The sequence below is a fragment of the Protopterus annectens genome, chromosome 10.part0, assembly GCF_019279795.1.
Source record: "Protopterus annectens isolate FY-2018-M chromosome 10.part0, PAN1.0, whole genome shotgun sequence".
In the NCBI taxonomy this organism is placed as follows: domain Eukaryota; kingdom Metazoa; phylum Chordata; order Ceratodontiformes; family Protopteridae; genus Protopterus; species Protopterus annectens.
Window position 1 is genome coordinate 1,355,760,410 of NC_056744.1, and position 12,956 is coordinate 1,355,773,365.

Sequence of the window (12,956 nt, forward strand, 5' to 3'; positions counted from 1 at the left end):
CACTCATCTTATAATCTCCTTCTCTCCATCCTTCTTCCTACTATAACCATAATATGAACACCATCTCTCTACCTGAAGACACCCTGCCCTGCACTCATCTTATAATCTCCTTCTCTCCATCCTTCTTCCTACTATAACCATAATATGAACACCATCTCTCTACCTGAAGACACCCTGCCTGGCACTCATCTTATAATCTCCTTCTCTCCATCCTTCTTCCTTCTATAACCATAATATGAACACCATTTCTCTACCTGAAGACACCCTGCCCTGCACTCATCTTATAATCTCCTTCTCTCCATCCTTCTTCCTACTATAACCATAATATGAACACCATCTCTCTACCTGAAGACACCCTGCCCTGCACTCATCTTATAATCTCCTTCTCTCCATCCTTCGTCCTACTATAACCATAATATGAACACCATCTCTCTACCTGAAGACACCCTGCCCTGCAATCGTCTTATAATCACCTTCCCTCCATCCTTCTTCCTACTATAACCATAATATGAACACCATCTCTCTACCTGAAGACACCCTGCCCTGCACTCATCTTATAATCTCCTTCTCTCCATCCTTCTTGCTTTTATAACCATAATATGAACACCATCTCTGTACCTGAAGACACATTGCCCTGCACTCATCTTATAATCTCCTTCTCTCCATCCTTTTTGCTTTTATAACCATAATATGAACACCATCTCTGGACCTGAGGACACCCTGCCCTGCACTCGCCTTATAATCTCCTTCTCTCCATCCTTCTTCCTACTATAACCATAATATGGACACCATCCCTGTACCTGAAGACACCCTGCCCTGCACTTGTCTTATAATCTCCTTCTCTCCATCCTTCTTTCTACTATAACCATAATATGAACACCATCTCTCTACCTGAAGACACCCTGCCCTGCACTCATCTTATAATCTCCTTCTCTCCATCCTTCTTGCTTTTATAACCATAATATGAACACCATCTCTCTACCTGAAGACACCCTGCCCGGCACTTATCTTATAATATCCTTCTCTCCATCCTTCTATCTACTATAACCATAATATGAACACCATCTCTGTACCTGAAGACACCCTGCCCTGCACTCGTCTTATAATCTCCTTCTCTCCATCCTTCTTCCTACTATAACCATAATATGGACACCATCTCTGTACCTGAAGACACCCTGCCCTGCACTCATCTTATAATCTCCTGCTCTCCATCTTTCTTCCTACTATAACCATAATACGAACACCATCTCTCTACCTGAAGACACCCTGCCCTGCACTCATCTTATAATCTCCTTCTCTCCATCCTTCTTCCTACTATAACCATAATAAGAACACCATCTCTGTACCTGAAGACACCCTGCCTTGCACTCATCTTATAATCTCCTTCCCTCCATCCTTCTTCTTTCTATAACCATAATATGAACACCTTCTCTCTACCTGAAGACACCCTGCCCTGCACTCATCTTATAATCTCCTTCCCTCCATCCTTCTTCCAACTATAATCATAATATGAACACCGTCTCTCTCTACCTGAAGACACCTTGCCCTGCACTCATCTTATAATCTCCTTCCCTCCATCCTTCTTCCAACTATAACCATAATATGAACACCATCTCTCTATACCTGAAGACACCCTGCCCTGCACTCTTCTTATAATCTCCTTCCCTCCATCCTTCTTCCTTCTATAACCATAATATGAACACCTTCTCTCTACCTGAAGACACCCTGCCCTGCACTCATCTTATAATCACCTTCTCTCCATCCTTCTTCCTACTATAACCATAATATGAACACCATCTCTCTACCTGAAGACACCCTGCCCTGCACTCCTCTTATAATCTCCTTCCCTCCATCCTTCTTCTTTCTATAACCATAATATGAGCACCATCTCTCATAATAAGACATCACTCAATTTACCCTCACTGCCTCTAATCATGTAATCTCTAATACCTCTTTAATGATCTTATTGAAATTGTTTCAGATCTTATTTATCACATACTAATCTATTTAAGAAATATGATTACTGAGTTTTTTCTCACCTATTTTCTCCAACTCATGTTACTGTATTACATTGCACTCTACTTGAAACATATGTTCTATGTTTTTCTCATTACAACATTTTTCACTCATATTTTATAGTGTAACTTGATACTTTTTGATTTAAAATATATGTACTTGATTTTTGAAAGAGTGTGATTGTGGAATAAATGATTTAAAAAAATATATATTTATAATATATATATATATATATATATATATATATATATATATATATATATATATATATATATATATATATATTATTTATTTTACATTTGTTGACCGGGCTAGTCTAATTGGATACATGTCCATTTTCAGTAGAGGCCCAGGGAGTAAAGCTCCAAACTTTAATCTAAATGTACAGAAGAAAGGGCAATAAGACGGCTTAAACTAAAACATATAAATTATGCTAATACATTAATGCTTTGGGCTATCATAGTAAAAAAAAAAAACTAATATCAAAGCAGTAAAGGTACATAACATTTAAGATAACAATGCAATATTTACAGTCGGCTAACATAGTAGAACGTAGTATTAAGAGAAGAAAAAGTTGTATGAAGGTTAGCGCATATAATAGTTTTAGAAGCTCAACAGAGGTGTATAGGTCAATATATGATTTGCAAAAAGTATGGAGGAGATGGAAGATTCCTTATTATACCTGTTCAGAAAAGACATAGTTAGGATACATACAAGTAGATACTGGGAGTGGCCGGAGCTGGAATAGGTTTCAGTAATGAACCAAGGGGAGATTAGTAAGAAAGGAGTACTATGTTAAATAGGGGGAGATTAGTAAGAAAGGAGTACTATGTTAAATAGGGGGAGATTAGTAAGAAAGGAGTACTATGGTAAATAGGGGGAGATTAGTAAGAAAGGAGTACTATGGTAAATAGGGGGAGATTAGTAAGAAAGGAGTACTATGTTAAATAGGGGGAGATTAGTAAGAAAGGAGTACTATGTTAAATAGGGGGAGATTAGTAAGAAAGGAGTACTATGGTAAATAGGGGGAGATTAGTAAGAAAGGAGTACTATGTTAAATAGGGGGAGATTAGTAAGAAAGGAGTACTATGGTAAATAGGGGGAGATTAGTAAGAAAGGAGTACTATGGTAAATAGGGGGAGATTAGTAAGAAAGGAGTACGATGTTAAATAGGGGGAGATTAGTAAGAAAGGAATACGATGTTAAATAGGGGGAGATTAGTAAGAAAGGAGTACTATGGTAAATAGGGGGAGATTAGTAAGAAAGGAGTACGATGTTAAATAGGGGGAGATTAGTAAGAAAGGAGTACGATGTTAAATAGGGGGAGATTAGTAAGAAAGGAGTACTATGGTAAATAGGGGGAGATTAGTAAGAAAGGAGTACGATGTTAAATAGGGGGAGATTAGTAAGAAAGGAGTACGATGTTAAATAGGGGGAGATTAGTAAGAAAGGAGTACTATGGTAAACAGGGGGAGATTAGTAAGAAAGGAGTACTATGGTAAACAGGGGGAGATTAGTAAGAAAGGAGTACTATGGTAAACAGGGGGAGATTAGTAAGAAAGGAGTACTATGGTAAACAGGGGGAGATTAGTAAGAAAGGAGTACTATGTTAAACAGGTGAAGGTGTTATCATCCTGATAGGAGGATGGGGGAAGGGAAGGGAAATAGTAAAAGATATGGTTAGTGTTAGTCAGGGTTAGTACATGGACATAGCCATTGTGCTATGAGAAGTAATTTTAGTTGGTGCTTGAAAAGTGGTAGTGATGAGAGCAACTGAAGGTTACTGGGGAGCCAATATATATATATATATATATATTTGTGTGTGTGTGTTAGTGTAATTATATGAGGATAATATGTCTCATTGCAGGGAAACAAAAATAAATCACAATACAATGTAAAAAACATAAACCACACAAATAGTCAAAAACTACTATATATATATATATATATATATATATATATATATATATATATATATATATATATATATATATATATCAAAACCAATCATTTTGTAAAATCAAACAGCAATCAGGAAAGGGACAGAGTTCTTTTCCCCACTCTACTATGGTCTTTGAGAATAATACAGCCGAAGAGGTAACATATTGCTTAAGTCAAAGCAATCTGATGTAAAAAGACAACAGAGTGCTTTTCAATCATTTTCAAAAATGACAGTCTTTCTGCACCCCCCCCCCACACACAGACACACACACATACACGCACATACCTATGTGGGTGTTTGTGTGAATATATATATATATATATATATATATATATATGTGTGTGTGTGTGTGTGTGTGTGTGTGTGCATCTATATATATATATATATATATATTCATATTCTTTAAGAGTGAATGCTCTTACATGCTTATTTTTCTGCCTTTAAGCTGCTTTGCATGTAAGATTAGGGTATATCAGGGTCTCAGAATTTGCCTTTTTCCACAGGTATGTAGTCTCAAAGTTGGTATACATAATGTGTAGGGTGTGTTTTGTCTATTTTTGTTTTTCTGTCTTGTTAGACTCAATCTAAAAGATTGCTATTTTTATAGTCACTCATATGACAGTTTTCTCATTGATGAAACAATTGTAGTTATGTAAGCACACACACACACACACACACACACACACACACACACACACACACACACACACACACACACGATAATGTGCTACATCTCTGCGTTATTTCTACTCCTTCTCTCCTGTAACCTCTTTGTTCAGCATTTGCACATTCCAGTCATTGTACACTATGTATTATGGTTTTGGTATGACCATGCTATAAAACAAATTACTTTTTCCTCATAACAAGTACTGTTGGTAAGTATGTGCAAAATCAATTATCCGGCACAGAAACATAATATATATAATATGTAATATAATATAATATATATATATATATAAATGAGGTTAAGAAATCATTGAAGCTTTGAAGATGCACTGCTCTCACCTTGTTTCTGTTACTCCTGCACCACCTTGTTCATTAAAGGGTGCAAACTGGTAGACAGCTTGACCTCTTACTTGAGTTACTAGAGTGCTGCCATCTTTTTGCTTCATCACATAGTTGTAGGCAACATTGCCTTGCAAATTTATGTTTCTCTGTATCAAGAAAGCAAATCAAATTGTTGGTCTTTTGTGTCTTTATAAACAAATACATAATTCAAATAATGCAATGTGAAATACTATACCTGCTTGCACGAGATGCATGTTTGTCCCAGTGCAGGCTCAGTTTGTTTAACTTTTTTCTCCAGACAATTATTCAAGGATCTTGACTTTGCAATAGTGATCTGGTTAGCTTTTTTGTTTTCCTGAATAACATAGTTTGAATGACAAATACCTTCCACACCTATCTGCAAGAAAAATTAATAAGGAAGGTAACAGGTGGTGCTGTATAGTCATCAAATAATTATATTTAAAGTATTAGAAAAATAAGGACCAACCTCTTGCAATTCATACACATTTTGTGTTGACTTGACAGTGATTTGTAAAATATTAAGAATTCCTCTCTGGATGTTAACAACAGTATCAGATGTACTTTCAGCTGTGTATATCCTTCCAACACGGCCATCATTGTATTCAAATGTCACAGGCTGGCTGAGCTGGGGTGCTAATGTTTGGGTAAGTTTTGATGCGGCAGTAAAGTGAGCATTGGGCCAAATGCCATTGTATTCCTCTATTTCTGGACTCAGAAGCTGGAAAATGGGGGATCAGTTAGATTAAATCCTCTTCTATTATGAGCAGTCTAAATCTAATTTTATAAATATCCTTAAGATTTTTGAAAATACTTGCGGAACAGACAATAAAAATGCTGCTGAATTATAATGTAGCTAATGTAATTATACCTTTGCTAAGGTGACAAAGTACATACAAAACAATAGACCTGTAATATAGCAGGTATCTTAACAGGATGTACCTCTAAAGTGAACAATAAATCTTTCTGTAAAAGCAAAAATATGTACACTACATACTGGATTGTTTAAATAATACAAAATGTATTAATAGATAGTTCTTGTGAAAGCATAATCATCTTTTATAAAAGAAATATATTTCCATGTATTACCATGTCAGTGTTTATTGAAAGAAGGATGGTACCTTAAGAAGAAGATTATTTTGGGGTAATGCACTGATCTCCACTTTGCACGTTAGTCTGATACCAGTTTTTGCAAGTTGTCGCTCTTGCGATCCACTTGAGATCACTCCTTCATAGTTGTACACATAGGTTTTGCCTTGATGAAAGGATGGTGCTATAAAAAGGAAGATGTGAACAAACATTATGAGCAGACATTAACTAAGCACTTTGTCACTTTGTCTTTGTTTCAGTGAGACAAAAGATTTCAACATGTAAGGGACGCCAAACCAAATTAGGAAGCCAATTTTACCTGAACACTGCAAATCCCATGAGTACTCTTTTCTCTCTGTCACACTACCCAGAGCTTTCATTCATTCATTCACTTAGTCAGTCAGTCATTGTGATTACCAGCTTAGTGCAAGGTCAAGGGTGAGCTGGAACCTTTATGGACATTCAGAAGGTACAACTTATCTTGAAAGGGACTGTAACCCATCACAAGACACTGACACTCCCTTAGTTTCACATCTACATTACAAGCAATATGAAAGACTGTCAGTTGTTCTGTGGCATGCCTTTGAGATATGAGAGGAAATTAAAATTCTCAATAAAATCCTATAGGGACTCAGAAACATACTGCAGGCTTTGCTCAGATTGCATCCCGATTTAAAAACAAACTAGGGAATCAATCTTTTGCACACGACAACACTAACCATTGTACCCTTGTGTGCCCAAATCCTAGTTGTACATAGTTTTAATGCTCTCACAGCATTTACCACATCACCCTCACCTGCAGTGTTTTCCATAAATCTACTTTCCTGTCTTTATCAGAGGGATGGTCACCAGGTAGCTTTAGGGCCTCATGATGTCAGCTATGTTACAGTCTGTTGCCCTAGCCATATGCATATAGTTTATTTATAGAAGCAAGGGGGTGCACATATAGCTGTGAGTTTGTGTATGTATATGTATATATATATATATATATATATATATATATATATATATATATATATATATATATTTCCATATATGGGTCTACTTCAGTAGACTGACCTCTCACTTACCCAACTCCCACTTGGCCGAGACAAAACGACCGACAACTTCAGAAGACTGACATCTGGAACACCAAATTTTCACGCGAGGTAAGTAACCGCTTGGTCATCCTGCTGAACTTTGTCCCTTACCCCTCACGGTAGTGCGATCTCGGAGTTGGTATATTTAGTTGGGGGAGGGGTGGGGGGGTGAAGCTCCCCCCATTGGTGGGTTTAGTTTTGTTTCGTTTAGTTTTTTTATTCGGGATGGCCAAGTGGTTACTTACCTCACGTGAAATGTCATTGTTTCAGATGTCGGTCTTCTGAAGTTATCGGTCCTTTCACCTCGGCCAAGTGGGAGCCGGGTAAGTGAAACATCGGTCTACTGAAGTAGACCCATATACATATATATATATATATATATATATATATATATATATATATATATATATTCATGTTCACATTTTGGTGTTAGACATAATTATTCCAGACTCATGTATTTTGCATATTTTCATTTCAATTCTGTATTTCACACACTAGAGATTTTCATTTGCATTGTATTTACCCCCCTGTTAATGTCCGCATTTCTGTCTCCATGCTTGTTCATGTCAATACAGGACAAACTGGTTATACCAGTCCCTTGTATACCTACTTTACAGATACAAAAGCAATAAACAGGACACTGGGGTCCACTACTCCTGGACTTTACTGTCTCCCTGTTATCTGACATTCTTTAACCACCTGTTTCTCATGACCTTGACTCAGTCTTTTACTTATACATCAAATTGTGTTATGACCTGCTCTACAACTGGTAACTACATTTACTGATTTTTTGTTGTTAAGCAGTCATGACCAGTGAAATGAACCATTAACTCATACATATGCATTACTTCCACAGCTTCCCTACTCAAGCCATTGTAAGCACCTCTAATTGAATTCTGTGACCTTCCCACTTTATACTCATGTTGTCATATATCTTTTACTTCAGTGAATCCAAGTAATTTGTCAACCATTTATTTAATAACTGATTCCATAGTTGTTGTGTCTGATAAAATGAGAAAGGCAGTGCAGTAGTTGCTGTGGGATTATATATGTCCTAATGTAGTATTCTGTAACTATTTCCTTACTGAAACAGTTCTGGAGGCTACTAGAGGAGTTTTCAGAAACATTCATATTTAAAGTATCATCGCAATATTTTAGTTACTTCATATCAGTTTTATGAAGCCTATGACATTGTTAGTGCTTCTGTCTAACAGTGCAGCCTTTTCCTTCAGCTCTATTTAGTTATAGAAAAATGTATTTCTAAAACATGTCTGTGTTTTCAAAGAGCTATTCTTTAATCTGCCTTCATGCTCTAACCATTACAATACTGCTTTTTGATTAAAACATAAATGCCTGTCTTCCCATAGAGCCATGTGTTGCTTATTCCTTTTTATTTATTTGTTTGTTAAATTAACCATGCTATTCCTTCTGGTCAGAGCTCATTATCAGAACTAACATGAAGAGAACAGTGCTGCAACATTTATGATATATGTCACATGAAAAAGGTACAATTAGTACTTAAAAAAAGAAAACGTAAGTAAAACACAATTTACAGACATCCCATTCTCTCTCTCTCTCATACACAGTTTTCATACACAAGATCACTCTCACTCTCGCTCAATCTTTCACACACACACACTCACACACACACACACACACACACACACACACACACACACACACACACACACACACACACACACACACACAGTCTTCTCTGCTTTCATCCTTGCACTCACTCACACATCGCTCTCACTCTCTCGATGTCTCGCTCACCCACACAGTCACTTCTACTTTCATACAGGCATTGATTCACACATGATCACTCTCAGTCTCGCTCGATCTCTCTCTCTCACACACTCACAGTCACTCTTGCTTTCAGGTACACATTCACTCATACAAGCAAACACCATTGCAGCATGAACACACATACACATGATCATCTGTCTCTCTTACTTTCATACACGCATATACTTTCTCTCTCTCATACACACACACACACACACACACACACACACACACACACACACACACACACACACACACACACACAAAAACAGCAAAAGCGCTGCTTAGTGAGCATAAAATAATGGCTGCCATTCCGTTTTTCTTAGTCAAAGCTCCACAGTAGTGTGATAAGCTCCCGTGAAGCAGCAGACTCATTTTTCACTTGGTATTATTTGTACATTAATACCCAATCAGGGTACTGATATACAGTAAGCCCGTTTTCTCATACTTATTAATACATATTATTCATTCCTTCTGAATGTAGACAAAGATCCTTAATGAACAGAAGGCTAAAGACACTTGCATATCATAGATATGTACCTAAGACATGGGTATAAAAGTTTAATTGTCATTATTTGTTATATCTGTACAATGCATGTACTGTCACTCTTAGAAGTGTATTATGGCTGGTTGTAATTAAAAATGATGACTCTGATCAGAATTATGTTTTAATATTCTTTCCACTGTGTATGACTTGTGTATCATTTGCAGATTCTCTTATAGTCAGTAGACTGTTAAAGATAGACACATTCAGAATTGTGCTATTGTATACAGATGTGACAGCTTTAAAACTAAAATAAATTACTGCACACTAGGGGTGAGATTGACCTCTGGTAATTCTTTTCAAAACTGATAGTCCGCATACTTGGAATAGTACCAACTCATTTTGCTATACACTTTAAAAATCAGGTGTGGCAGGTTTGTATTCTTGTCTAATAGTATCATCCTGTGTGTGTAGAAAGGCACAAAGTAAAGCTTAATGCTTTGATCTCCACTGGGAGTGATATTGCCACAAAGGAATACATAAGCTAGGAACAGGTGAATGGTTATGCATTCTAATAACTTCTGTTTTCTGTATGACATAGACACATAAATAGTGTACAATATCATCACTGCATGTACAAGTACCCAAAACAGTTATTAGGATTTCTGTTGTCACTATACTAAGTCATATACTTAACACTATCAACTTCTCTCTCATGGATGCAGTGCTGTTCCTTTATTACAATCATCATTGCTTACAACAGCATACACATTTCTATCTTGGGTGCACTAATACATTGCAACATTTCGTTAAATAAAGGTGCTAATAACTGCCTTAACAATATTTACTGGGAGAGGTACACACTGAATTATCAAACAGATAATTTTTATTCGTCATTTAGTTCAAATAATGACAGTGATTGCACAACACTTACCAATATTGGCATGGCATCCTGAAAATGGAAACATAAAAAAAAGAAATAGTTGTAAATGACAGGTACTGCAAACATGATGAGATTTACTGCTGACTGTATTATACAAGTGCACACTTACCCACAAGTGTGAGAACCACTGCTAATATGATGGTGCTCATTTCTGCAGTGAGAGCAGTCAGTAAACATTTCTGGGCTTTTATAGCCAGTATTTAGTCATATGTTTGAGTCTGTGAAATCAGCATCTTCAGCAGGTCATGCAGACCTCCTAAGGTTGCATCGATTAGTCAGTTCTACAGAAGTCATGCAGAATGTTCAGATTTATTATATTTTATAATATCAATAGATTACATGCTTCACTGATGTAACTAGCTTAAATTATCATTGGTTTATTTAAAATAGGGCTATTCAAGGGTTATGATGACCTATCTTGCAACATGTAACCTTATTAATGGATCTGCTTCAAGTACATAATCTCTGTTTGCAAAACTTGCCAAGGCAAAATGACATTTTCTGATTTTGACCTTGTAAACAAATTACACAGAATAAGATTTGCTGTTAACAAGACTTTCCAGTGGCTGTACTGCAGGAGTGCTACACTGTTCCCTAAGTCAGAATATTTCTAATGGGCGAACTGGGCATTGGTTAAATTGGGTAAATGGCATTGCATACTTTTTTGAGAATACTCATTTCACTTTGTGTTTTTTTTTTACTTAAATAGTGTTGCATGCTCTCTCTCTCTCTCTCTCTCTATATATATATATATATAGAGAGAGAGAGAGAGAGAGAGAGAGCCTATTTACATAAGCAGATAAGCTTAACTTTTTTTGCAAGTTCAACATGAAATAAATATAGAATGTCTTAGAATCAAGTTATGCAAATGATGCCAGAAAGCTTGGAAGGATGCAAGGGGACAAGCCCACAGCGGATTGTTGAATTCATGTTCCAATACTAGCACAGTAGTGCAGCATATGAATGATGCCGTACTCTTGTGGAGTTATCAGTCAAATGAGATGGCAAAGTAAGGTACCAACTGAGCTGGTGATAGGTCAGAAGACATAAAAGATTTCTTAGAAATGTCAAAAGAAGAGGGGGTATTTCTCTATTTTTTTTGTTTCAAAAACATTTTTATTTTGTTTTTATTATAAACATTTGCAAATGTACGTATAACAAATACAATAAAACAATACCAAAACTATTTACAATATTTACATTCATCCATGATTAACAATCATTTTATCCATGAGAAATCATTATTTGTTCAAAAGTTTTTCCAATTTTTGCCATGCTATTTTTCTGTGAGTAATGTTATGAGTTCTATAACAAATGGTTTGCAGTTCTTTTTTACAAACAACTTTTGCTAAATTAATAAAATCTTTAAACATTAAATCTTGTTTACTTTTCCACTTCAAAGTAATAACTTTTCTGGCAATTGCAAGAACTGACCAGAGTAAATGAATCTGAGATTTAGGTATTACATTAGGTATAGGAATATTGAATAGGATTAGCGAGTTAGAAATATGACAGGTATCAGACCATAAAGCATTTACAAAATATCTGAAGTCTTTCCAGTATTGAACATTTCTACATTCAATGAACATGTGAACCCAGTTGGCCTCTAGTAAGTCATCACATTTCCAACATTTACTTTCACTGTTTTTGAGTAAAAGATTGATTTTTTGTGGAGTATAGAAACTCTTTTGCATAAATTTCCATGTATACAATCTCCAATATAATGAAGAAGAGGTACCATGCGTAGAATTCAATAACAATTTTTTTGGATTCATCAGATATTTGTTCTCCATTAATCTTTACATAGTAATTCCAAAAATCTAAGTCAGACTTTGGAGTGTCTCCTCTTAGTATGTTATAGATAGGTGAGATACTTAATTTTTGATTATATGTCTTTTCAAGACACCTAATAAAAAGTTGAATCAAAGTAGGTATAGATTCAGTCTCTAGGTTGATTGATCCTCTCATTTTATTTTCTATAAACTGCTGTAATGAGTGTATAAAGAACCAACCACCTTGATTATTATCAAACTGCATAAAGGAGAGTTTAGTGGTTTAATACTCTTATTTTCAATAAACTGACGCCAGAATATCAAGTTATTTTCCTTTAATTTTTGCATCGCATTGATATTGAAAGAATCTAGGCAATCAGGGGAGTATGCTATAGGGAATATAAGAAATAGAAATTGTAAATGCTGTAATTACAATCAATTATCTTTTTAAAGTTATTAAATATTTGATTATTGCCATAAGAAAAATGATCAAACTTCTTATTAAATAAACAAAATTCATATAAAAGCCAATGAACTTTACTTATTCCATATTGTTCCTTAAATTGATTTTCTAGGGTGTATATTACGTTATCAAATTTTTAAAAGTTCAAATGTCATATGGTTGAAGCCATATGATCATACTTTTAAAAGTTCTAAAAGCTAAAAAGAAAAAAAAAACAACAGAAAAAAATCTACCTGACCATTTTAAGCAGGGGGTCAAGCCCCCCTGCACCCGCCACGTGGGCGGCTGTGCCCCCCACATCCCCCGCTCTTTAAATATACCAATTCCGAGATCGCACTACAGTGCAGGAAAGGG

At 35.7% G+C, this 12,956-nt stretch overlaps 1 protein-coding gene across 1 annotated transcript in view; it reads right to left on the reverse strand.

The window, feature by feature from the left end:
- LOC122813594 (vitellogenin-like) overlaps positions 1 to 10,648 on the reverse strand; it is a 264,282-nt gene extending 253,634 nt beyond the window's left edge. The window contains exons 1-6 of the mRNA XM_044086005.1: positions 10,477 to 10,648; positions 10,359 to 10,376; positions 6,106 to 6,257; positions 5,454 to 5,705; positions 5,202 to 5,363; positions 4,964 to 5,112 (exon numbers count right to left, since the gene is read on the reverse strand). Of these exons, the coding sequence (XP_043941940.1) occupies positions 4,964 to 5,112; positions 5,202 to 5,363; positions 5,454 to 5,705; positions 6,106 to 6,257; positions 10,359 to 10,376; positions 10,477 to 10,516 (773 nt within the window). The 5' untranslated portion in view covers positions 10,517 to 10,648. The remainder of the gene's footprint in view (positions 1 to 4,963; positions 5,113 to 5,201; positions 5,364 to 5,453; positions 5,706 to 6,105; positions 6,258 to 10,358; positions 10,377 to 10,476) is intronic.
- Positions 10,649 to 12,956: the final 2,308 nt, after the last annotated feature.